Below are 27,348 nucleotides of genomic sequence, written 5' to 3' on the forward strand. Positions count from 1 at the left end.
CTCCTCTTTATGACTTTATTTATGATTTTTTTGGTATATTCACCAACAGGCAAGCGGGTTCCCTAATGGTGTAGCTTAAAGCTAACAATTAAAATATCTTCAAAGAGTCTATACAATATTACATATTACAAACAATATTACATCTGAACTAGTCAGATCTTGAAAAAAATAAACGATATGGCCGACGAAGAAGCGTTCGAGATAAATTAAAGTCGAATAGAGCAGATACTCTGTTGAAAAATCTTCGGAGACCAACCATTGCGCCAGAAATGCCGTAGTTAGTTCGTTGAGCAGGCAATCGTAGCATCGAATTGTTTCGCAGAACACGACGTTGCACGTTTATATCCACTTGTTACAAAAGAGCGTGACAGTCTATGCGGCCTTGTAAAAGATCTGTGGTGAACAATGCCCTGGCCGTGTCTCTACGGACAGACAGAAGCTCCAAACGAATTATTAAGCAGCGACTTTCATAGCTTGGTAGACGGAAGGGATCCGTCCATGGCAGTTCACGAAGAGCGAATCTCAAAAAGCGCCGTTGAACTGTAGAACAACATGTCAAAAGGGTCTATCTACTTTCATCGATTTTCTTGATTGACTTTTCATTTGTTTAATAGTTCAACTAAAGTTACTATTCCCAACGTGGTTTTTATTTAAAAAGCTAGATTAGATTCTCCGCTATCAAATGGTGTAAAGGACATATCATGAAACGTGTTTAATAAGCCGTTGCGGTCGAAAGAAACCGATCGATCAAAAAATCGATCAAAGCAGATAGATCCTTTCGACATGTTGCTCTACAACTGATTCTATTCTTTTCACGGCATTGTTGTAATGAAGGGTCCAGGCAACCGAGCAATACTCCAGTATAGAGCGAGATCCCAAGTAACACACGTTGGTATAGAATAGTTGACGTTACCTGTTCCATGACATCAATATCACCAGAAAAGCGCAAAACATGAATACTAGTAGAACAAGTACCGATAACTGCATGCAAGCAAGCCAACTTGATCATTCCGCGTCGAACACTCGACAGAAACGGACGTGCAAAGTGGTCGTTCTATTACAATCCGGTCCGTGTGTACGAGTGGCCAAACAAAAGAGTGTGTTATTCGCGCTAAAGGCCAACTAGATTGTGAGTTGTGTCGATACGTTCTGTACCCGGCTCACAACTTTGGCTGTATTGGTGCAAAATACCAGCTGCAGTTTTGATCTGTGCACCGTGAATAGATCTTTTTAATCCAAGCCCATCAGTTGACAGTCGAGTCCGTGTCGCTGTGCTGAGTGATCTCACACCCGGCTCACTGCTGGTGGCTGTATTGGTGCTGCTGTACTGGTGCTGCTGGCTGCTTTGGGTGCAGCTTCGAACGATCGGACAACCACTGCTGGAAGGAAGAAGTAAAGAGGTACGTGTTCTTGTCGGCGCTAGTGCGCTAGTGCGCTACATTTAGCGCAATGGATATAGATCCCTCGCCTCCCGTGACACCATCCCCGAACCCCCCTGACCCTGACCCTTCTGTTACCCCCTCCCCTGTTCATTCTCCAGTCCCCCCTCGCCCCAGGCTTTACCCGGACGGATCTCAACAGGGCAGCTATACTGTTTATTTTCGTCCAAAGGCAGGAGTGAATTCAAAGCGTTTAAACATACTGCAAATTGCTAAAGACCTGACGAAGGGGTACAAGGCCGTGACCGAAATTTCCAAGGTCCGACCTAACAAGCTCCGTGTCGTGGTCAGTGATCTGGCACAGGCCAATGCTATCGCTTGCTCTGAGCTCTTCACACGCGAGTATCGCGTCTACATACCCGCACGAGACGTGGAGATCGACGGTGTCATAACCGATTCGAGTCTGTCTGTCGAGTGTATCCTAAAAAGCGCAACCGGTTGCTTCAAAAATACCGAAACACAGGCGAAGATTTTGGATTGTAAGCAATTGCGGTCCATGTCTCTCGTCGGCGGTAAAAAAGTTTACACTCCGTCAGACTCGTTTCGCGTTACGTTTGCCGGATCTGCACTCCCTAGCCACGTCTCGATCGACCGGGTTCGTCTGCCTGTGCGATTGTATGTACCCCGTGTTATGAATTGCACCAATTGCAAGCAGTTAGGCCACACAGCCGCCTACTGCTGCAATAAGGCACGATGTAGCAAGTGTGGGGAGACTCATGCGGAAGATTCTTGCAGTGTTAATGCTGAAAAATGTATTCACTGTGGGGAAAACCAGCATGAGCTCTCCACATGCCCGGTGTACATGCAGCGCAGAGATAAAATCAAGCGGTCACTTAAGGAGCGTTCAAAGCGTTCTTACGCTGAGATGCTGAAGAAGACCGTGACCACTTCTACCATAACATCGAACCCCTTTGATCTGTTGCCCTCTGATGAAACCGATTCTGACGATTCATCAGCAGGAACATCTTATGCCAATCCTGGGGAGTCTAGGAAGAGGAAAAATGTTTTTTCTCCTAAACTTCTCCGTAAAGGTCCTAAGATTTCCCAAAGTGTAATGAAAAGTACGAACAAACCAAACAGTGCTGCGGAAAAACCGAAGCAAACTCCTCCTGGGCTTGCAAATTTAAAGTCCCAGAAGGAGTTCCCAGCACTGCCAGGAACATCTAAAACCCCAGTTGTTCCTTTTGCACATCCAGTTGATGAAACAAACTCTGGATTAGTGAAATTTTCTGACATTGTGGACTGGATTTTTGAAAATTTCAATGTACCCGATCCAATTAAAATTTTTCTTACAGCATTCCTCCCAACAGTTAGATCATTTTTGAAGCAGTTGACTGCCCAATGGCCCCTCCTTGCAGCGATTGTATCCTTCGATGCCTAATTCAACTGCGTATATGAAGGATTCTATCTCTGTCTTACAGTGGAATTGTAGAAGTATTTTACCAAAAATTGATTCGTTTAAAGTTTTGATAAATAAAAACAAATGCGATGCATTTTCCCTTTGTGAAACTTGGCTTACTTCAAATATTGATCTCAACTTCCTTGATTTTAATATTATTCGCCTTGATCGAGACACCCCATATGGAGGAGTACTTTTAGGGATTAAAAAGTGCTATTCTTTCTATCGTATTAACCTCCCCTCGATTCCAGGCATCGAAGTTGTCGCATGTCAAATGACAATACAAGGTAAAGAGCTTTGTATTGCCTCAATATATATTCCTCCCAGAGCACAGGTTGGGGAACGGCTGCTCTTTGATTTAATAGAACTTCTGCCCTCGCCACGTTTGATTTTGGGAGACTTCAACTCTCATGGCGTGGCTTGGGGTTCCCCATACAATGATAACCGCTCCTCTTTAATCTATAACCTTTGCGATGACTTCGACATGACTATTTTAAACAACGGTGAAATGACACGTATCCCGAAACCTCCAGCGCGCCCAAGCGCTTTGGATCTATCCTTATGTTCGACGTCGCTACGGTTGGATTGCACATGGAAGGTAATCCTTGATCCTCACGGTAGCGACCATCTGCCTATTCTTATTTCAAATAATAACGGGTCAACTCGCATGCGACCAATTGACATTCCGTATGACCTCACACGGAATGTCGATTGGAAGTTATACGAGGAAATGATTTCAAAAGCGGTCGAGTCGATTCAACATCATCCACCACTTGAAGAATACAACCTCCTCGCGGGCTTGATTCTCGACGCCGCGTTGCAAGCCCAAACGAAGAAATATCCCGGCGTAACGATCAAAGAACGGCCTCCCACTCCGTGGTGGGACCAAGAGTGCTCCGATGTCTACACGCAAAGATCCGACGCGTATCTGACCTTCCGGGATACAGACGATGCCGACGACTTTAAACGTTATTCGGAGCTTGATACCAAGTTTAAAAGCTTGACTAAGGCAAAGAAACGCGGATATTGGCGTCGGTTCGTAAACGAGACGTCGAGGGAGACATCAATGAGCACTCTTTGGAACACAGCCCGAAGAATGCGGAATCGCGTAACGGTCAACGAATGCGAGGAGTCCTCAAGTAGGTGGATATTTGATTTTGCCAGGAAAGTATGTCCGGACTCTGTTCCTGAGCAAAACATTGTTCGCGATGCGTCTCCGGGCCACGACGCGATTGAATCACCTTTTACGATGGCAGAATTTTCAGTTGCCCTCCTGTCCTGTAAGAACAACGCGCCTGGGTTAGATAGAATCAAATTCAACTTGTTGAAGAATCTACCCGGCAATGCCAAGAGGCGCTTGTTGAACTTGTTCAATAAGTTCCTGGAGCAAAATATTGTACCGCAGGATTGGAGGCAAGTGAAGGTGATCGCCATCCAAAAACCAGGGAAACCAGCTTCTGATCACAACTCTTATAGGCCGATTGCAATGCTATCCTGTATCCGGAAATTGATGGAAAAAATGATACTCCGTCGTTTAGACCATTGGGTCGAATCAAATGGTCTACTATCAGATACTCAATTTGGCTTCCGCCGTGCCAAAGGGACGAATGATTGTCTTGCGTTGCTTTCAACAGATATTCAGCTGGCGTATGCTCGCAAAGAACAAATGGCGTCTGCGTTCTTGGACATTAAGGGGGCTTTTGATTCCGTTTCTATTGACATTCTTTCGGGTAAACTTCACCGACAAGGATTTTCTCCAATTTTGAACAATTGTTTGCACAATTTGTTGTCCGAAAAGCACATGCATTTTACGCACGGCGATTTGGCAACTTTTCGCATTAGCTACATGGGTCTTCCCCAGGGCTCAAGTTTAAGCCCCCTTCTTTACAACTTTTATGTAAATGACATCGACGAATGTCTGGCAAACTCATGCACGATAAGACAACTTGCAGACGACAGTGTAATCTCTGTTACAGGAGCCAAAGCTGCCGATTTGCAAGGACCATTGCAAGATACCTTGGACAATTTGTCTGCTTGGGCTTTACAGCTAGGTATCGAATTCTCTCCGGAGAAGACTGAGATAGTAGTTTTTTCTAGGAAGCATGAACCTGCTCAGCTTCAAACACAATTAATGGGTAAAACGATTTCTCAGGTTTTGGTACACAAATATCTTGGTGTCTGGTTCGACTCTAAAGGCACCTGGGGTTGTCACGTGAGGTATCTGATGAAAAAATGTCAACAAAGAGTGAATTTTCTTCGTACAATAACCGGACAATGGTGGGGAGCCCATCCAGGAGACCTTATAAGGCTTTACCAAACAACGATATTGTCTGTTATTGAATACGGGTGTTTCTGCTTCCGCTCCGCAGCAAACACACATTTGATCAAACTGGAGCGAATACAATATCGTTGTTTGCGTATCGCCTTGGGTTGCATGCAGTCGACCCATACGATGAGTTTGGAGGTCTTAGCTGGAGTACTACCATTGAAAAACCGCTTCTGGAGCCTGTCTTCTCGTATTCTTATCAAATGTGAGGTCTTGAACCGTCCCGTGATTGAAAATTTTGAAAGGTTAATCGAACTTAATACTCAAACCCGTTTTATGACATTGTATTTCAATCACATGTCCCAAAATATTAACCCTTCTTCGAATATTCCAAATCGTGTCGACTTATCAAATACTTCTGATTCTACTGTGTTTTTCGATACATCCATGATAGAAGAAACTCGTGGAATCCCGGATCATTTACGCGTGCAGCAGATCCCCAAAATTTTTTCCAATAAATATCGAAACATCAACCGCGACAATATGTACTACACTGACGGATCATTTCTTGATGGGTCCACTGGCTTCGGTATCTTCAATAACAATTTAACCGTCTCCCATAAGCTCGATAATCCTGCTTCTGTTTACGTCGCAGAATTAGCTGCAATTCAGTACACCCTAGGGATTATCGAAAAAATGCCCACGGACCATTATTTCATCTTTACGGACAGTCTCAGTTCCATTGAGGCTCTCCGATCGATGAAAGATGTTAAGCACTCTCCGTATTTCCTGGAGAAAATACGGGAACATCTGAGTGCTTTATCCGAAAAATCTACTCAGATTACCTTAGCGTGGGTCCCTTCTCACTGCTCGATACCGGGCAATGAGAAAGCGGACTTTTTGGCTAAGGTGGGCGCAACAAACGGTGATATTTATGAAAGACCAATTGCCTTTAATGAATTTTTCGCATTTGTACGTCAGAATACGATCATCAGTTGGCAAAATTCTTGGACCAAGGGGGAACTGGGAAGGTGGTTACATTCCATAATCCCCAAGGTATCGACGAACCCGTGGTTCAAGGGGTTGGATGTAGGTCGGGATTTCATTTGCGTGATGTCCCGGCTTATGTCTAATCACTATAGATTTGACGCGCATCTCCGTCGTGTTGGGCTCGGGGAGAGTGGTATCTGTGCCTGTGGTGAAGGTTATCACGACATAGAGCACGTTGTTTGGTCATGCCCTGTACACCGTGACGCCAGGTCTAGATTAGTAGCTTCCCTGCAGGCCGAAGGTAGGCAGCCGGCTGTTCCTGTTCGTGATGTCTTGGCGAGCCGTGACCTATCCTACATGTCCCTTATATACGTTTTCCTGAAATCCATCCACGCCCCAGTTTAGTCCTATCCCCTTCCGCCTACATCCAACCAAACGACAAGAACTCGTTAAGACCCCGGATCCGGAAACAGCAACTAGACCCGCACGATACTCTCAGGCCCCGAGGGAGACAACCCAATATGCCAGTCCGTAATATCTTGGCCCAGCAGCGGAACATATTCAATATGCTGCTTACCTATGGCGATGAAAAACCATCAAACAACAAATCAGTGCTTTTCATGCAAAACATTCTAGCTTAAGTTAGATTTAGTTTCAGCTCGTAGTCGGCAGCGAGGATAAAAAAATTTGCTTTTAGTTATTAAGATACTTTAGAAAGTAAGCTACCAGATATAATTGGCGCCGTTAAACATTGAATTGTATTTGTGCCGTGTCAAATAAACTATAGATGATGAAAAAAAAAGCCAACTTGATATAATTAAGTGGCAAAATACATCTCGAGTACTAATACGGCAATGCGCGAATCTGTTGCTATGACAACTGTAAACCAGCGCATGCGCAAATGTGTTGTGTCTGCGCAGTGCAACTAGATCGGCAATTTCTTTTATCAGTGGCAGTTTTAATTGATTATAAAATGATGACAAAAAATAATATTCAACCTTCCAAAAAGAGTTGTTTCTTGCGCTTTAATATTGAAATTGTTTTCGCATAGTTTCAACGTTATCCGGATATAAAATCTAACAAAACTAGAAAACGTTGTTAGATATACAATAACAAAAATCTGAAGTGATATTGGTTACACTGCAAGCGTTTTGTTTATCTTTTGATGGCGCGTTTTGACCCGCTTCGAATAAATATAGAAATCGTTCATATAATTCAAATAATAATTTGATCAAGTAATTTTAAGTCGGTTGTTGAATGCTACGACTATTGTACTTAGGAAAAGCACTTTACAGGTACGTAGTGTTGCTATTAGTGGGTGTAATGTCTGACGAAAAGACCAAGTGAAAGTGATTGTCATTTTTGAACTCATGTTATCAAAAACATCTCCAAAACCAGAAAAAACGAGCTTGTTTTCGAAATGCGGTTGTATTACTGATGAAAAATAACTTCAAACACAATATGATAACACGAGTTTTCAATTGCGCTTGTAGTACACTTATATGACTACTTTCGTTGTTACTTAATGATTTAAAGCAGTAGATATCTGTAAAGTCTTCAGCGATCCTGAAGATGAATCCCAGAACTCTAGAGGCTTTGTCGACAGGACAGTAAACGAAATGTGAGGCTTGAAAGTGAGCTGGAAATCCAAAATTACCCCCAAGTCTTTAACTTGGTTTACGCGCTCGATTTCAGTTCCTAGCAAAGCGTATTTGTGATGTATAGTCTTTTTTTTGCGCGAAAATGATATAATCGAGCTTTTGGATGGATTAACGTCCATACGGTTCAGATGGCACCAATCGGCAAAAATACCTAGCTGATGTTGAAGAAAGTGACAGTCTTCAATTGTGTGAACTTGAAGATAGAGTTTGAGGTCATTCGCGTAAGACAACCGTGGTCCTTTAATAACTAGGTTCACGTCATTAAAATAGAGCAAGAAGATAAGCGGTCCTAAGTGACTTCCCTGCGGTATTCCAGATTCCCGTTGATTCCAAGATTGACAAGTTTTGCAACGGCTATGAGATGGTTCAGTTTATCGAAGGCAGCTGTCAAGTCAGTGTAAATGACATCCGTCTGAGCACGTTTCACCATACTGTCACTAATGTACGAAGTGAGGCAAAGCAAATTAGTGGTGGTGGAGCAACCGGCTGTGGATCCATGTTTGTCAGTATTTATGAAAGCTTTGCAGTGAGTGAGCAAAGGCTCCATGATGACAAGCTCGAACAGTTTTGCAACAGCACAGACCGAGGTGATTCCACGATAATTGGTCACATCGTTTTTGTTTCCCTTCTTGTGTACTGGAAACATGTACGCCGATTTCCAGCAGGACGGGAAGACACCGAAAGTGACAGATAGCTGGAACATGCAGAAGCGGAGATATTAGGTTATCAATCTGCGTTTTATGAAACGTTGACGGAATCCACGTGGATATTTTTTCACAAAAAAAAATCTGAAAAACGTGTTTTACGTGGTTCGTTTAGGGATTAGACACATAAATGATGCCAGCAAAAAAATAACACAAATGCAGCACCCTAGACCAGAAAAGCCCTTAATGAAATGAAGTTAGTCATAATTTAGCCTTAAAAAGCTAAGAAACGCATCACAAGAAATAAATTGTAAGTTATGCTGTAAATTCCGAAGTTAGAAGTTGGAAGAGACTGAAAACAAAAATTATTTCCATTGTTGCTGGAAATTTTTACTACGAAAAGAGCTGAAATGTTGATCTCATAATGGCTGATGCAAAAAATTGAAAAAAATTTCTTCAAACCAGCAAAGAAATTCAAATTCAGGTCGAACTGGATTATCTGGAATATTAAATACTACAAGGTATACAGCCCTAGGGATTGTATGAAATGGTGACGTTGGACTAAATGTATATATTATATGCTGCGATCAACTGTTCATAGGCAACATTACCGTTTATATTTGATGGTCGTTATTGTAAAACTAACGATGCATGAATACATGAACATTTTACACTAGAAGTACTTGCGAAAATTCTAATAACTCTTATCATCAACCATTTATAGTTCTGAAAAGAACCGATTCCATAATCTTCAGTATGAAATTCGTGCTACAGAACGCTGATGATCGCACAATCGGTAGCATTGAATATTTTGCTTGACGCATAATAAAGTTTGCTCTTCACTGTGCCCTCCAGTAGCTGTGCCAGCTAAATATTCTGCAGCGTACGATGGTAACTGTTGCTGCCGTATGCAAAATAGAGGTAACATGCTCCGCAGTGCCTAGAAGTTGACTCGTATGCAGCTCTCGTTTCTCAATGTCGCGTACCTCTAACAGCTATACTCCACTCGCTTTTGTGTGACAAACTAGACTGAAGCTGAATTTTCTACACGAAGTCTTTTGTATCGAGTTCAGCGTAGATTTTTGCCATTGAGGCGTGGCCACGCAGCTTAGAGAAAGAGAAACAAAACAAAACACCTTCGATACTACTGAGTGATTTTCATAAGCATCAAAAGAAAGTTTTTGCTTTCCCGATGCGAAAATTACTCTGGTTCATTGATTAACTACTTTTCGTTACTAATGTTTGACTGATAACGGTGTTCGAGTGGGCACAAACATACAATTAAACCGGAAAATCACTCAATTTAGCAGTGAAAATTCTTGAAATGAGGGTTATATCTTGCTGCGATAAACTTTTCATGGGCAACACTACCGTTTACCTTTGGTGCGCCCTGGTCATTATTGTAAAAATGATTATTAAGAAATAGATGAACATTTCACACTAGTAGTAGTTGCGAAAGTTCTCATAACTCTCATCTTCAAGCATTTATAGTTCTGAAAATAATAATAAGAAAATAATCCATAATCTTCAGCTTGAAATGTGTGACACACAACGCTGATGATCGCACCACCACCGGTAGCATTGAATATTTTGCTTGGCTGCGCATAATAAAACTTGCTCTCCGCTGTGCCTTCAAAATATCCTGCAGCATCCGATGGTGCCTGTTGCTGCCGTATGCAAAATAAAACCGAACCGATTGCATAATCTTCACGTGTGCTACAGAACGCTGATGATCGCACCAACGGTAGTTGTGAATATTTTGCTTGGCCGCGCATAATAAAATTTGCTCTCCGCTGTGCCCTCCAGAAGCTGTGACAGCAAAATATCCTGCAGCGTACGATGGTAACTGTTGCTGCCGTATGCAAAATAGAGGTAACATGCTCCACAGTGCCTGGAAGTTGACTCGTATGCAGCTCTCGTTTCTCAATGTCGCGTATCTCTAACAGCTATACTCCACTCGCTATTGTGTGATAAACTAGACTGAAGCTGAATTTTCTACACGCAGTCTTTTGTATCGAGTTCAGCGTAGATTTTTGCCATGAGGGCGTGGCCACGCAGTTTCGAGAAAGACAAACGGAACAAAACAATTTGTTGAGTCAAAATATGTAGGCAGTGGAATTTATTCCGTCCATGTTATTGCTATCCGTGCTCGGGTAGCAAGAGAATAGCAAGGAAAATGTATGGGAGAGCTTGACCTTGAAACTTTTCACCTGAAAGTAAAGCACAATGTTAAACATTATATCAAACAACTGTTACACATTTTATCTTTCCACCGACATATAAATGACTAAGATACATTGAGTCGTTCGCTTACTATAACCGTTTGAAATCTGACGCAACATTTGCCAGTTTCATTTTCAATTTCACAAATTGTAAGCTAGTATAGAAAACAAAGACGTAGTACTACGTCAAAAAGTTTTCCTTCCGAAAAATCGAGTTTTCCGGATGATCGAATCACAGAAAATATATTCAAATTTGCGAATAATTCACATAAAATAAATATTTTCTTTTTTTTTTAATTAACTTGTATGATGCAGTTGCGTAACCATAAATTATTTCTGAGGCGAAAAAGGGTAAAATCTTAAATAGCAAAAGAAACAATCGAACATTGATTATTTTCCCTTTAACATGCCGGAAGTGACATAAATGGCAACAAAGATACCAGACGGAATGGCAAAAGTGAAATTTCGTAAAAATTAAAAAGGAACATCAAAAAAATACAATTCCGGATAATCGAGTCTAAAATTTCGGATAATCGAGTCCGCAAACGCCTCTATAGTATAATCACAATTTATGCTTTGAATGATCGATAATACTTCTAAACGCGAGGAATTTTACTCTGAAATGACTTCTAGCAAAACAAAATTGGAAGCCAAACAGAAAATATCCATTAAACCATGAAATGGTCAAAATAAGAGTAATTTCTAATAAAGTTGTAAACCGCTTGAGAAATCTGATAAAAGATCCAAAACAAAAAGGATTCAACAGTTAGATCAACATGGCTGAAAGTTTCTGTAGAAGCTGGGAGGATTTTTTTTTTCACAAGTCAAAATAGGTTAAAAAAATAACAAATAAACCAAATTTAACTAAAATACATTACGTTTCGACAAGTAAGCTGACTGAAACCATTTTAAACAGAAAGTAAAAAAAAAAATTTTAGTTTCAGTTCAACAAGTTCTCAAGAAAACAGGGAAATCCGAAAAATCAGCAGCATCAGGAAAGGCCGAAACCTGCTATCAAAAATTTATCCAAAATTAACCTCAAAAAACTTTAAAATGTCTCTAAAAGGGTAAAAAGCATACAAAAGTTTATGCGGAAAAACTTTCCTAATTTGGCAAAAGTCGAAAAGGAAAAAAACCGAATATAACTTTAAGTAACACGTAAAGGTAAAAAAACAGTCTAAAAACGCATCGAAGGCAAGATGAATCGAAAATAAAAGGAATCACAAATTTTCCTGGAACTGGTTAAACCCTTTTCCAAACCATAAAGAGTTCAAAGTTATTTCCAAAAAAGGATATGAGACAAATCGCGCGAAATGACCGATGGTCGAATATCGACCATTTTTGATTTGAATGAAACTTTGCACACGTATTTGGCTTAGCAAACTGAGCATTTTCACAGGTGGAGAGATTTTTTACACCCATGAGTTACATTCTAAAAGGGCGTATGCCTTTTGGCACAGGTTTTATTCGAAGCATTGTAGCCCAGAAACCGTTGGTTGTATAAAAAACTGTCTGAGATTGAGTTGTAGGGAATTAAAAATGCACCATAAAAAAATACACACTGTACAAAAAAAAATTATTTGACCAAAAAAAAATGAAAAATAAACATTAAATTTCAATTAAAAAAAAAGGGGTTTATTTTTTTTTATTTTTTTTTAAAGAAACTTGACGTTAATACGCAACTTTTAAAAAAAAGTCCAGGATGGAGAAATTAAAAATAATTTTTTTATGTTAGATTAATTTTTTTATAAAAATTCTAATTTAAACATTTTTCAAAATATTTATATTCTGATGATTTTGAAAGATGCAGAAAGTCGTTTTGAATCAAAAAGCTCTTGGTAGTAAACATTTTAAAGGCAACGGTTTTCGAGTTATTTTAAATTTAAGCTCAAAAATTATTAATATTTCGGAAAATACACGTTTTTCTTAATTTGTCCATGGTTCTCCAGCAAAAACCATACGTTCATTGGAATGCTTGATCAAAAATATACAATTCATTCTTTGACAACAAAACAATTGGATAAATAACTCAATGCCTACCTACGCCTACCTACACGTTCTCCCTTGCCGAATGTTTTATAAAAAATATGTTTGTCGTGCAATACTACCTACTTGTTTACTAATAATAACTGTTTGTAAAGTACGCAACCAATAACTACTGGGTTACCTATAATATCTGTTTTCGTATATAAATACGATTGCACTACTCCAGATGTGTTAGTAACAGTTTGCATTTTGTGAAGGTGAATAATGTGAAAATGGAATACACCAAGCCCGAATGCTGTAAACCCTTTCCTGATCATCGGTGCTCATCAAGCTTACGCAAATTAAAAAAAAAAAACGTTATTGCAAAATTAAAAATATTGAACAGTCAAGCTCATTTTAATACGTCTTTATCAATTTTTTTTCCTCGCTTGTTTTCCGTCGGTCTAGTTCCGCCACTGTTGTGGCCAATCACCGACGCCCAGGGAGGCGACTCCACACCCAGGACCCCAACTCACGACCCGTTTATTAACGGACCGACGCCAACGGCTTTACTTCCTCATGCGATGGAAGGCGTGATCCCAGAGATTTTTCGCCTCAGAAAATCTGCCGGTGTCGGCTAGAATTGAATCTAGACCAGTTGGGTTGGTTGTGAGTGGATCACGCCACCTCACAACCATCGACACCTATGTCGGCGGTGGGATTCGAACCCAGGCGTCGAGCGTGGTTGGCGGAGACGTTACCAACCACACTAGGCCCCCGCTTTATTAATTTGTGATTCGTGTAGTTATTGGAATGATAGTCAAGCCACCATTCATCCCTTCGTTGTTTACTATTCAGAATGCAAGTTTAGCTAAAGAACATGAACATCCCATAACAAGCGCAAAAGAATTGTATGATTGGTCTAATCAGAAAAGTAATAAAAATTCATCAAAAATGTCATTTAGTTGGGTATCATATGAAGAATATGAACAAGGAGTAACAGAATGGAGCAATATTTTTAAAAAATCTATAATAATAGCTGCCACACAAAAGTATTACTCTTTTGTTCCGATTTCAGAAATTAAGATACAAACGAAGCTGTTTTCAAAAGATGACGAATCATTTACTTATGATGTATATAAAATATAAGGTGAAACTAGTTCTGTAAAGTATCTATGTCATAAAAAAATATGTTCCTAAGATAATAAAACTCGAAAATAAATATTTGATTCTTATATATATTTACATCGCTTAAAACATTTAACTCTTTTCTTGAGAACCGTTCGCCCAATCGTTTTGTTGTCAAAGAATGAATTGTATATTTTTGATCAAGCATACCAATAAACTTATGGTTTTTGCTGGAGAACCATGGACAAATTAAGAAAAACGTGTATTTTCCTAAATAATTATAATTTTTCGAGCTTAAGTTAGAAATAACACGAAAACCAATGCCTTTAGAATGTTTACTACCAAGAGCTTTTTGATTCAAAATAACTTTCTGCATCTTTTAAAATCATCAGAATATAAATATTTTGAAAAATGTTTGAATTAGAATTTTTATAAAAAAAATAATCTACCATAAAAAAATTATTTTTCATTTCTCCATCCTGGACTTTTTTTTAAAAGTTGCGTATTAACGTCAAGTTTTTTAAAAAAAAATAAAAAAAAATTCAACTCTATTTTTTTTAAATTGAAATTTAATGTTTATTTTTGATTATTTTTTGGTCAAAAAAAATTTGTTTTTGTACAGTGTATATTTTTTTATGATGCATTTTTAATTCCCTACAACTCATTCTCAGACAGTTTTTTCTATACAACCATCGATTTCTGGGCTACAATGCTTCGAATAAAACCTGTGCCAAGAGGCATACGCCCTTTTAGAATGTAACTCATGGGTGTAAAAAATCTCTCCACCTGTGAAAAATGCTCAGTTTGCTAAACCAAATACGTGTGCAAAGTTTCCTTCAAATCAAAAATGGTCGATTAAATTTTCACGTATTTCCAGGCGATTTGAAATGATTTTGCTCATATTACTTTTAAAAACCAGTTGAAACCAAACATCAAAATGATCTTGAGTTATTACATGATTCACTTCGAAGGAAAAACAAGAGCATATTCACTGAATCCAGCTGCATGAAGGCAACGTAGAGTGTTAACGGGAGTTGAGAGGCGTCCCAGAACGATTTCGAGTCGGCAATCATCCTTTGTACACGCTATTGATAGTAGGGCAAACTAAATTTCCCCGTTCACGGCCAGTCCGGAGCGAAAAGAGGGCAGCTTTGACATCCCCTTCTTGCTGATTGTCAGCCACAGCAGCACCTTCTTGGGAAACTTGGTGTATGAAATAAACTTCACCTCAGTGCTAACTTCCTTCGTGGGGGAAGCAAAATACGAAGTGCCCTGCCAGTCGTTGCCATCCAGGGTGAGACAGGTATCGTCGCCCATCACCACAGCCATGATTTGCCGGAAAAATCGACGGCGCTGGCACTGCATTATTGCGCAGCTCCTAGTCTAGTAGACGGGACTGCTGCCTCCTGACATGTGAGTCCATGTTCGCCAGATACTTTTTCACTGTTTGGCCGCTTGCACCGACCTCCCGGCCAAGTGCACGCAGTGATGTAACCATTTTTCCCTCGGTCTTCCTCTTCAGCCTCCTTTGGAGCTCGCTCAGGGTCATCGGCCGTCCGGAACCGGGTATTCTTCAATGCTCTGATTGTTGTCCAATAGTGCCAAGATGTTGTAGATGCCGAAACGGACGTATCCGGTGTCCACGAACTGCCGCACGATACTCGTTTGAAGGAGTAGTTTCATTGTTTTCGCCATCACGGTTAAAGATCGACTGATAAAACTGACAATTTTTTCCTGCTAACTCATGGGTTAATAAGATTGATGCTTGATTGATGCTCAATTTTTGGCAATTTTTTTACCGCAAACGAAAACTCAATTTTTCTTGATATTAATCGGAGTTTATGATTTTTTCTCGTGATTCTGATGCAGATTAGCTGGATTAGATGTTTTCCGGTCAAGGTTTTCTGAAAATCTCTCGAGTTTGTCGCAAAAATGGAGTATTTCTGGCGGGTAGTCCACTATAGGGAAGGGGTCGAGTACAGGTTTATTATTTCCTGTAAAAACGCGGACTCGAAATATAAATGAAGTCTTCTGGCATTGCACGCTTGCTGCGATTTCAATCGTTGCCTGGTTCTTCTATGCATCACCGATATTTTCTGCAAATGATTCACTCGATTCACGGAACCCAGGTGGGCCGTTCTAGGAAAAAAAATTGTCCGAATACTGGACCCGATACATCTCTGAGTGAATAAAAAAGAATCATCGAACAAATTTCGGGATTTCTCGATTTACACAATAATTCGACTTACGCAATGATAATATATATGGTATATGATAATATTTCAAAATAATCCATATTCGACCGAAAAAGAAAATTCCGAAACAGGTCCAAAAAATGGTCTAAGCTATTTTCAAGTAAATTGTATTTATTGGTGGTGATAATTTAATACTGACTTTACTCTCCAAATTTGTTGAAGCATGTTATCTGTATGGCTTAATAGCTTTAGTTCAGTTTAAATGTTGCTTTCTGTGGAGTGAATGAGGAAAAGTAAATTTCAATCCAGTGTTGGTGTTTTTATTAGAAATTTTCAGCGTAAATTTGGTTTACGTACTCTACCTTTCGGAGGCATTGTCGTTCGACAGATAAGTGTAGACGTATTTGAAACCCAAAAACTCAAGCGCGGAAGATCAGGCTCCAATCCAGACACAGATAACAATGGTGGTAGTTTTAAAATTTACTGCGGCAACTTTGGAAGAGCAAAAAGACACCAATACCTAATTTTTATTCTGTTATTCCTAATTTTGTAGAATTTTACAAGATCTTTCGGCCCTGAGAGTTTCAGGTTGCGCTTTTGTGCGCTGAGGGAGATATGACATTAAAAAAATATCATCGAAATTTTCGTTTTTTTAAATATCTCAAAAACTACACGCCATAGCCATCCTATTTCTGCGGCAAAGTTCAAAGTTTAAAAGATTTATGATAAGATACTCATAGAGTTTGTTAGTACGCTCAAAAAAATTAAAGTTTTTTGTCCAACAAAATTAATATCTCATACACTATGGCTTTTTGAATAGTTGTGACTTTGGAAGAAATTTACATTATTGACTAATAAACAACTGTTTAGAAGGAACCATCCTCCTAAATTGAAAAAATGAAGAAAAAAAATAAGTGCTAGTTTAGTACACGTTTAGTACAAATATTTTCATACAAAAATATTCCTTGATGATTCTCATGAACATTGCCAAAAACACTATCTCAAAAAACCAACACGATCGAGAGTTATTAATTCTGTTCCACTAGATTGTATTCCTGGACCACTGTGCAAATTCGCTTGAGCGTCAAATTTGAAAATTATTTTGAACAAAGAGTCCTCGTCAAGTTCTGTGGATGCGGCAGTAGCTGACTATATGCGTTCGAATTCACGGAGTAAAATGACGGATGCTTTTAAATTATCAACTGATCTTTTCCAAATCATATTTCATTCTACAAGATGACACATGCGTTTTGCGAAACCGTCATGGTAAACCGTCTGTCTTTGAAAAAGTTTCGACTTGTCCAAAATCTTCCAAGAAACTATGTGAAGATGTTTAGTTTAAGGTCAAAGGCGAGAACAATGAGGAAAACCTTGGGTTTCATTCATATCAATGTTTGTTTTATATAATCTATTTAGCATTCGACGAGCGTCGGGAATAAAGATCAAATCTGGAGTGCAGGAAAATTGAGTGAAATGAACCGACAGTTGTCCAGCATCTGGTGGGATCTTCGTCGAGTCAGGATGTTGCATATTGATGTACCCGAACTGCTTAAGCAAGATATATATGCGGAACCTTGGCATAAATAATTGGAACTGACGGAGATAAGAGCTATTTCGAATTACCTTTTTTTGTGATTTCTCTGCAGATGGAGCATCCGGCTGACAATGGTTTCAAGGATTGCGGTGAGAAAAAGCTTTTCATCATTGCATTTTCTTCAAATCGTGCAGAAAACTGCTACAATGCTTCCACTTGTTCTGACAGAACAACTCAAACTGTACGCTCTCGATAATTCGGTCGCCAGTGACCTCAAAATTATAAACACCCACCCCTCGGAGCCATTGAAAAGTAAGCTCGGCATATTGAATGATATCTGGGAAACCAGAGGAAGCATAAAGGAAAACAGCACAAGAAAAGTGAAAATGATTGGAAAGAATTCCGAAAGCTGGTTTCTGGTAAGATCCTCAAACAATACCCGCCTCCGTCACTACATATCCAGCTTGATTGCTTCCTGCGATCGACGGTTTTCGGCGGGGTAAATAAATAAAATTACATTTGTACAAGCCTAAAGATGCAAAATGGTACGAAAAATCAGAGAAACTGAACTTAACATGAAAATCATACACAGTAGTCGTACGCTCGGAAGTCAATGAACGGATTTCTATTTACCACACAACGAAAGAATCCATGCAATACCTTTCACCTGACAGCTGATTGCCCTGTGGCGACACATGACCCAAGCTTACGCATTTACCCTCTAGTGCCCAAGTTAATTTCTAAACGGGCTTCGGTAAAATCACTATGAATCATTATAAACACTTTTTAAGTACATATTGAAACTTTTCAAAACTTCGACTGAAGCCCGCCAAATGGCGGTATTGGGCACTAGAGGGTTAATAACATCCCGGCTTCGCGTCACCTGATGGAATCAATAACCCTTAGCTGGCGGAAGATAAGCGAGCAGCATCAAGTCTAATCAAATTGGCTGACTTCTCATATTAGACCGGTGAGAATAATTGACGAAGCAACATTTTTATGTCACCAAGCACTCAATAAATCACTCATTCCTTGCTGTTATGGAAGATTTAAACAGCCTGTAAAACAAAGTAATGCGAGTTTCTTTTAATCACACTCGCCACAAGCGAGACTGAAATGCAATAAATTTGTGCTGTCAATTTTAACGACTGGCTTTTATTCAAGCCATAACGCCGTTCAAAAGATTACCGTTTACAGCCCCGACGTTTTTGGACAATTAACTAAATTCCCATGCCGCATCCGACATCACAACGAAAATGCTTTCCAAAATCTGTATCGTACGGTTAACATTAAATCACTTACTTTTTCTTGGTAGTAGTAGCAGAAGTAAAATTACGAATCCACCCAACTTCCCGCCGATGGCATCAACCAACGCTGTCTTTTCGCCTCTTCACGTGGCAACGACTTTGGTATTCTGGATCAAACACTGCTATACAGTATGATCTCTCCTCCACGGTCCCACTTCCAACTTTCGTTTTCTCCAGTGTTTGGATCTTAGCATGGATCTGTCCAGAAGTAGAGCACACTGCTCACCCCCCAGTCACTCACAATGACACAGTGCCAATCGAACTAGACCACCCCTAACCAGCTAGTGAAGCGAGCTGCGGGAGTGACTGTTTCTTTTCCTAATCCATGATCACTCTCATTCAAACACTTCGAAGAATTTTCAATCGATCACGTCACGTTTTCAATTCTGCAAATTTGCTGATAATCCCCGACGCTGCTTCAACTTCTATTCAATAAATTCCTTCAATAAATTCGCACTCAAACCCATTGAACCCGCTGAAACTTTCTACATCACTACGCGTCTGGTCACTCCAACGGATCTAAGAGATGCGATTAGATTTCCCTTAAACCTGCAACTGCTCACCACCGGAGTTTTAGCTCAGTGAACCGAAACTGTCTATCAACCGATCTTCACCGCTGCCAGCCGGGAACTAACGCGCTAGCAGCTGATCCCACGACTCAACTGGACTAGTGCTGGGGTGGTATGGACGGAAGAAAGAAAGCCGCGGCCCCAACCAGCAATCATCCAATGCACCCATGGGAGAAAGAGAGACATACAGCGACTGTGAGTTGAGTACCGCATAGCTGTGGCTCACGTTGATTTATGACTTTTAAACCAGCGGGAACGTGATTGAAAGTGAAACGCGCACAACTCACGCGCATCTCGCTATCACAGTCGACCAGTGCAAAGGTGAGAGTGGGTGCAAAGGGGGTGGTTCAGTACCACTGACAGCCGTGTCCAGCGGTTCTTGATTAATGTGTCAGTTCTCACATCGTTTGGCGGCAATCAAAGCGAGAGTATGCTAAGAGAATGTATTGAAACGCAGAACATGCAGTAATAATATTTTACATGACTTAGGGTCAACTGTGGAAATCGATCTAAAAGTTCAAGTCATCTGTCGAAATATTTTAGTTAAAATTGTTTAGTTTAAAACAAATTTTCGTTTTATTACATAGCAGACATTAACTACAGTACCCTATTATTGTTCGGACGATTAGATTCTTTTACGACGGAGGCCAGGCACACAATGAAAACGTATTATCCAAGTTATTCAAAGTATCTTGAATATCAGATTGTACGAGTGAAGAACACAATCGGTTGCGGCCTGAGGCATCTTGGAAAGCTTTCGAAATGTATTGCATCACCATGCTTAGCATCATCATATCAGCACTGTACTCTCCATAGATCTGTTCGAAATACTATAAAAAAAAACATTCAAATTCCTAGTAGAAAACTCCTGCTTATATAACTTACGTAATTCTGGCATGTAGTTGACAGAGGATTGCAGGATTGTAACTGGTTGACTAACGAAACGAAATCACTTTTCACAACCGATATCATGTTAAGTACGGTCGGAAGTGTCGTCGTTATTGAGTTCGTAACCATTTGCAGACAGTTCGCCAAGTTGTACAGGTGATTTGGAACATCTGACATCTGGCTGGCGTTACGGTTCGTACAGTTCTCAACATTGGCTGTGTAGGCCATTTGCTGCATTAACATTCTGTAGTACTGCAAAATCGGACTAATACCTTGATCCAGGGCCTGGGTAAGATCAGCCAAATCATCCGCAAAAATCGAGGTGACGGACGATTCCCCGTATCCCACAGTTGTGTTGAACTGCGTTAGACTCTGAGCGATATCTGGCATAGAAGTTTGATTTGCACCCCAGGTCTTGTTCAACGCTGTGTAGGTTATGTTCACCCAACCCATGAGATCATTCAATTTGACAAATATCTGCGAGCGGGCTGAATTCAGTGTGTTGTTGTAGGTGGTAAGCACTGTAGCAGTTTGTTGCGCGAGCCGTCCGATAATCACCATTCCATTTGCTCCCACGGAAATGGGAGCGTACAGTGAGAAGGCTCCTCCAAGGCAGCCAGCTAAGCAAACGATCGTCAACCAACGGCTCAGCATTTTCGTTTGTGATTACTTTCTTTCCGTGCGAAAGCCAATAAACTACTGATAACAGAGTCGCTCATAAAAGGCATTTTTATATCGTTCCGAGTCTTTCGATTGTTTGAACTATGAATGGCACCAGTTGTGACGCAAAAGCTGTCTTAGCTAGAAACAGTCAGTTTTCCAACGATTCTAACACTCAAAGGATTACAAACCTATTTTAAATTTACTATTGGAATAACCGAGTAGTTTATTATAATATTTTTTGTAGAGAGTTGCTAATATAAACATGTTTTATCTAAATCTCGTGAATTATTTAAAATAGTGAAATTCATCGTTCCCTCGTCCAACATTTTAATTTATCCAGAGAATAATAGATCGCTCATACTAACTACAACAACTGCGTCGAAGTTTTTTTAGAACTGTTTTCGCCCGCGTTAAATAGGCAAGGACAACAGCCGTGCGTGTTTTCCGAATGTTTGGTTGAGCGAACGAAAAAAAAACTCGACCACTTTCTATAGATTTTCGCTAAAAGTTTCGTTTCGTTTCCATAAAACTATAATAGTTTGTTTTGTTGTTACTTGTTTTGAAAATTTAGTCAACAGAGAAAACATTTTGAACTTTTTTTACAAATCATGGTTTTCCGAATGGCAAATCCAAAAGGCTCAATTACTTGTTTCACCTTCATTTACTCTGAACTAGTTCAATTATAGCGTATCAAAAAAACTACAAAATTGGGTACTTTTCCCACGCTGTGCAACTTGTACTTTTGCGGAAGACATTAGCATCATTACATGTACTTAAGGGGTAATATCTACCAAATGCTCAAAAAAACAAGGTTTTTTTCATGATTTTTTCAAAGGACATTTGGATGTGACGTTTATAAATAATATATCATTGGATTAGGCAACTCTTGGAGAATAGAAAAAAAGATCGTTGCCATTTTTTTACTAAATGGCGGCTGTACAGCGATTGCTGCGAACCGCTTTTTTTTAAGTTCTTTTGCGGCGAGCAGTAGAAGTCGTGCCCAACGCCACCTACAACCAAAACAATTTTTTTTTTTTCATTATCTGCATAAGTGTCGCTAGTGAAGTATACATGATTAAATTTTTAGAATTTTTCTTCGCAAAATGGCAACGGTTTGAAGAAAAAAAATCATTTTCGACAAAAAAAATCGACTTTAATTGTTTATAACTTTAGTTGTTGTTAATCAATCGCTAAAATCGTGTGTACTTCACTAGATAATCTAATGAAGAAGCTACAGTTTAAATTTCAAGTCAATCGGATGTAAACTTTTTAAGCTCTACAGCTCGCGGATTTTAAAAACATGGTTTTGAGAAAAACGCGTTTAAAGTTGCAAAATGCTATAAATCTTAAGAATCGCAATAATTAAGCCCCTAATAATTTTTTTACCTTCAGTCAGCTATCCCTGCCCCGTAAAGTTGTCATTTCTGGGCTTTATTTTCCTCTTCTTCCTCTTTGTTATCTGATGTAAGGCTGCGCCTGCTCTTTCGCGATATCAGACATGCGATGTTCAGCGACTTTGACGCGGTTGGCGTCCGCTTCACGCAAAACTTAAACTCGTGACTCACATTTAAGAACTTTTGAATATAACTCACAGTTAAAACATATAGAAAGAAACTCAAACAATAAACGTACACAACGAGAATCGCTGATCGACTAAACAAAGGAAAATTGTGAGTAAACACGTGCTGTAGAGACGCTATAACGAAACTTAATGGAGCGACCTTTATACTTCAAATTTGAATCACTATAACGATCATAGGTAACTTCTGTTAGTTTACAAAGCCTCGAAATAAAAAGAAAAACGAGCATCGAGCATAAACGAAAAATGTTATTTTGAAGCATAAAAGTTGTTCGGTAAAAATTGGTTTAAACGAATTTTGTGTATAGATCAGTACTTGGACGATGAAAATTCTAATTCTAGGATAGTTTTAGCATGATTTAAGCTAATACAAAAATTGACAAGAAAAAAATTTTTTTGGTAGATATTACCCTAAAAGGCTTTGGTTTACTAATAAAACAAAGATAGTTTTTATAAAAAATCTGCTGTTTCCTCACCGCAGTTTCCATCCAGGGTAAAGCATTTGTTGTAACGGTCCTCTAACTTTCGATGCCACTTGTGTTGTGCTGCGCGTCAATTCCTTCAAAATAGTCGCTTGTGTTTGACGCTACCTCATCATTCGAGTGGAATCGCTTACCGAAGGGCGAAGAGACACGAATTCAACCAGGAAATAGTCGCTTCGGAGCTAAATCTGGCTGATACGGAGAATGAGGAACAAGCTGGTAGCTCAATCTCCTCAACTTATCGATTGTATCGCAAGCATAATGAGTGGGAGCGTTGTCTTGGTGAAAGAACACTTTTTTCTTCGCAATATGCCGTCATTTTGCCTTGATTCAGCGTCCAGTAAATCAAAATGCACAATAACATTGATTATTGAATGTATTATCATGTTCGAGGATAGATATTATACCTTGCAAGTCCAGAAAAATACTGGCCAATACATTATTGGATGATTTTTGAGTACTTTGGACGATTCTCACGAGGCAAAAGCTACTCTTGCGACTTTCGATTGTACTCAACAATGTAGGAGTGGATGTTTCATCTATTGTCACAAACAGCCTCAAAATTTCCTGCACAAAAGACGCGTAATTAATGCCACATTCTTCACCGAAAGTTTGATACGTTGGTATTTTTGAACAGTTGTTAAGAAACGCGGCTCCCATTGCCAATATATCCGGTGTACGTGTATTAGTTTATTCGTAGCACACATGCACAGCTTGAGCTTGAACTTAAACGATTGCACATTTCGTAGTTGCTCCCTAATGATGGATCCCAGCTAGTGAAATTACACATAGAAATGAATGGCTATTTGGAATTAATTTAACACCATCTTCAATGTAAAACAATTCAAAGGCTTTCGCTTTGTCGATTACGGCGCTGACTACGTCCTTACAGTCGGTTGAGAAAGGAAAGAAGAAAGTGTTACAATTGTTGCTGTCAGAGACTGAGTTAACCTCTGCATCTCTAACGACTATAACGGAAAAAAGGGGTTACTTTTGTCACCGTGGCACAGAGGGGCAAATCGGTCCGTTGGTGCGACAAAACCTCATCATCACATCTATCTTCTGAAAAAATGGTGTTAGACATTTTGTTTGTTCGGGAAAGTTGTTTATATCATCAAATATAATAAAGTTGTCGAACATATTACAACTGCAGGAATGACCGTTAACGAGATAAAATCATTTTCATTTTTAATAAACCCAAAATTTCAGTAATTAATTATAACTGGGACTTAAGTACATATGTTTTTTTAAATTTCAGATTGATTCGAACTTTTGAGTTATCATGAAATGAATTATTGACAGTTTGTAGTTGACTTTGTATAGTTGTTTGTCATCGTTTTTGAGATAGAATATAAAATATAATTTTGATGTTATTGTTTGTGACAAAATATTTCAAATGGAAACATTGTTCAATTGAAGATTAGTTGGTCATGTTCCCTTTCTTAGAGCTCCTCTTGTTTGGTTTTATTCCATTTAACATGGATACTAAACACTTACTTTTGTTTAAAACACTGTTTACTATATAACAAACTGTTTTATAGTACTAATAATTGTTTCCGAGGGGTCGCCATACTACTGGACGTTAGTTTTGAAAGACCCCCGAACTCAATCATGGTCGTGTTGCATACACCGACATTCAACAAAGCGTATTGTAGGAAAAACATCGATACGGACACTGCTGATTAACGATTTTCAACATGAATTGACATGAAAAAAATCGTTGCGAAAATTAGAATTACTCAGTAAGTCGCAACTATTAGCAGCTGATTTTTGGTTTAGTACTTGTCAATACCTTGTATTTTAGTTCAATAATAGTGTCATAGCAGAACAACGTAGAACTTTTTGTTTTTCATGTTGCCGAAAATTAGGAAAAATTACAGAAAAACTTGTTTTACATACTATGCCTCCTGCGAACCTATTTTCAACAACACTGTCTTAATATCACATTACCTCTTAGTTAATACTCTATTTATTGAGGATCATATGAGTTTGCTTAAACATTAATTCCTAAGTATTTGCAAGCCCTACTGGAAAATATATATGAAAATTTTTTCTTCCATTTTACAAGCCTTGTAAATCCTCACTTTCACAATATTATAGCACATTTTCTAAATAATTTTTCAAGGTAAATTATCGTAATTTCCAGTCGACAACATGTCTACTGCAAGTAGAAAATAAAATGAGGCATGAAAATTGAATTTTGTTTTTTTGAGTTTTGTCGCGACTTTTCTGGGTTCTACCCACAGTGCGTGGTAAGTAACGAGAGTGGAAAATCACCAAATAGGTTAAAACAGCTCCCAAATAAACAAATATTAATAATAATTATATTAATAATAATAATAATTTTTCTCTACACGCCCATTTCATAGAGTCCACTGCTCGGCAATTATAACTACCTGGAGAGATGCTCATTCAACTAGTCGACTTTTTTTCTGAAATTTAACGTAAGGGAAGGATCAAGTAGGGGGATAGAAGGAATAAGAATCTGAGAATAAATCCGTACGTAAAAGTCCCTTTGACAGCGAAGGGTCTTGATTCTACTGAGATTCAAGCTCATGAACAATCGCATGTCAAAGAGGACTCTGTAACCTCGGGGCTACGAGTTCACCTAGTTTTTTCGTCGTACGCGACAATTTCATGAACTACCTAACCTGTGCTTTTTTCATCGGTATTTTTCGTGGAACTTGGACCACTTTGGCACGTGTTCCCAAAGTCCGATTGACCTGAATTTTTGAATGGGTACTCTTTCCGAGAATACAAAAAATTCTTTTGAGCGAAATTCAAAGGTCAAAATGTTTCTCATATGTTCTATTGCACAATGGTCCAGAAACCGAATTTAGGGGGAAAGACCATGAGACCAAGAGATATTTTTATGTGTGCCCCAAAAAGAACGACAGACAAGTGAAAAAGACATATTTTTCAATGAAAAACATTAATAACTTCTACCTCCTAGTGCCTAAATTAATTTTTGACGGACTCCAAAAAAATCACAATAAATCTTTATAAACATTTTTTAAGTATTTATTGAATCTTTTTAGAGGTTCAACTGACGACCGTCTAAAGGCGGCACTGGACACTAAAGGGTCAAGTAGAATTGAGATATTGATATGTCGGGATTGAAAATTGTTTCTCCTCAAAAGTTTTAAAAGTCGTTTAAAGACAGTTTTGATGTTAAAATCATGATAAAAAGATATATCGAAAGATGTGTTTATTCGCTCTAAATCGGTTATTTTCAATGCGAGAAAAATAAATTTACAAAGTTTCCTTGAATTAACGGACCTATCTATTCACAAAGATATAAAAGTTAGATACTTGATTTCATCGAAAATTCGGGTCACCCCAATTTTTGATAATTTTTTAATGAGCCATTAATCATATGTAATTACTTTGTAGAAGAAAGTTTTTCTGAAGTATTGTTGTAGAGCATTAGACCCAAATTTCCCTCTAAATTCGGTTTCTGGACCATTGTGCAATGGAATATTCGTCTCGTGCTTTTCTAAGACATTTGGTATCAAAAAAAAAAATTCTAGCGCTAGCCCCGCAATTGGCCTGTGCATTTAACAGTTGGCTCCAAAGTCTGGGTAGTTTATTGAAATTCTGTTATCGCAACGCGTACGATATCCGTACTGGCATAATTATATAACTGAAGAGTTAGATGAATAATAACTTACGTAGTCGCACGTCTACCATGCGGTCGTGTCTTGGATACCACTCTCCTATTATTTCTCCCTAGAAAATAGCATGTTAATATTGATGATTCCGAAGCCTTCATGTGCTTCCTAAAATCTCATCGCGATTTGTAAACTGTGGTAGAAAAAACAGAAAATGGCTTACTTGCGAGCGGACTCAAGCCATGTTTAAAACACTAACTCATCGCTTCATGAAAACAAAACGGATTCGAGGTTTCCTTCTTTAAAATCGATTCTCTCTAAACACCATCGTGTTAACCGCAAAAAAAGCTTATTTGTATCGACCTATTTGACAGTATGAGGTGCGAAATTTTCGATATTGGTCAATAGATGGCACTAGCAGTAAGTGGTCGATTTTGTGTTTGTGACATCTAAAATGTGATAAAGCTGATACATATAATAAACAAACCGCTTTAACACGTTTTTTTTGTTCATCTATAATTCATTTGACACGGCACAAATACAATTTAATGTTTAACGGCGCCAATTATATCTGGTAGCTTACTTTCTAAAGTATCTTAATAACTATAAGCAAATTTTTTATCCTCGCTGCCGACTACGAGCTGAAACTAAATGTAACTTAAAGCTATAATATTTTGCATTAAAAGCACTGGTTTACTGTATGATGGTTTTCATTGCCATAGGTAAGCACATGTTCCGCTGCTGGGCCAAGATATTACGGACTGGCATATTGGGTTGTCTCCCTCGGGCCTTGAGAGTATCGTGCG

At 39.0% G+C, this 27,348-nt stretch overlaps 2 protein-coding genes across 2 annotated transcripts in view; both read right to left on the minus strand.

Moving 5' to 3' along the window:
- LOC129724517 (tetraspanin-9) overlaps positions 1–19,409 on the minus strand; it is a 41,769-nt gene extending 22,360 nt beyond the window's left edge. The window contains exon 1 of the mRNA XM_055679477.1: positions 18,746–19,409. The gene's annotated coding sequence lies outside the window, so the exon portion shown is untranslated. The remainder of the gene's footprint in view (positions 1–18,745) is intronic.
- A 471-nt stretch (positions 19,410–19,880) lies between these two features.
- On the minus strand, positions 19,881–20,906 carry LOC129724453 (uncharacterized). Its single transcript, XM_055679383.1, has 2 exons — positions 20,205–20,906; positions 19,881–20,149 (listed from the first exon to the last, which is right to left on the minus strand). The coding sequence occupies exons 1-2, from the start codon at positions 20,859–20,861 to the stop codon at positions 19,955–19,957; spliced, it is 852 nt and encodes a 283-aa protein (XP_055535358.1). The 5' UTR covers positions 20,862–20,906; the 3' UTR covers positions 19,881–19,954.
- Between the last annotated feature and the right edge of the window lie 6,442 nt (positions 20,907–27,348).

Source organism: Wyeomyia smithii, chromosome 2 (genome assembly GCF_029784165.1).
Source record: "Wyeomyia smithii strain HCP4-BCI-WySm-NY-G18 chromosome 2, ASM2978416v1, whole genome shotgun sequence".
Classification (NCBI taxonomy): domain Eukaryota; kingdom Metazoa; phylum Arthropoda; class Insecta; order Diptera; family Culicidae; genus Wyeomyia; species Wyeomyia smithii.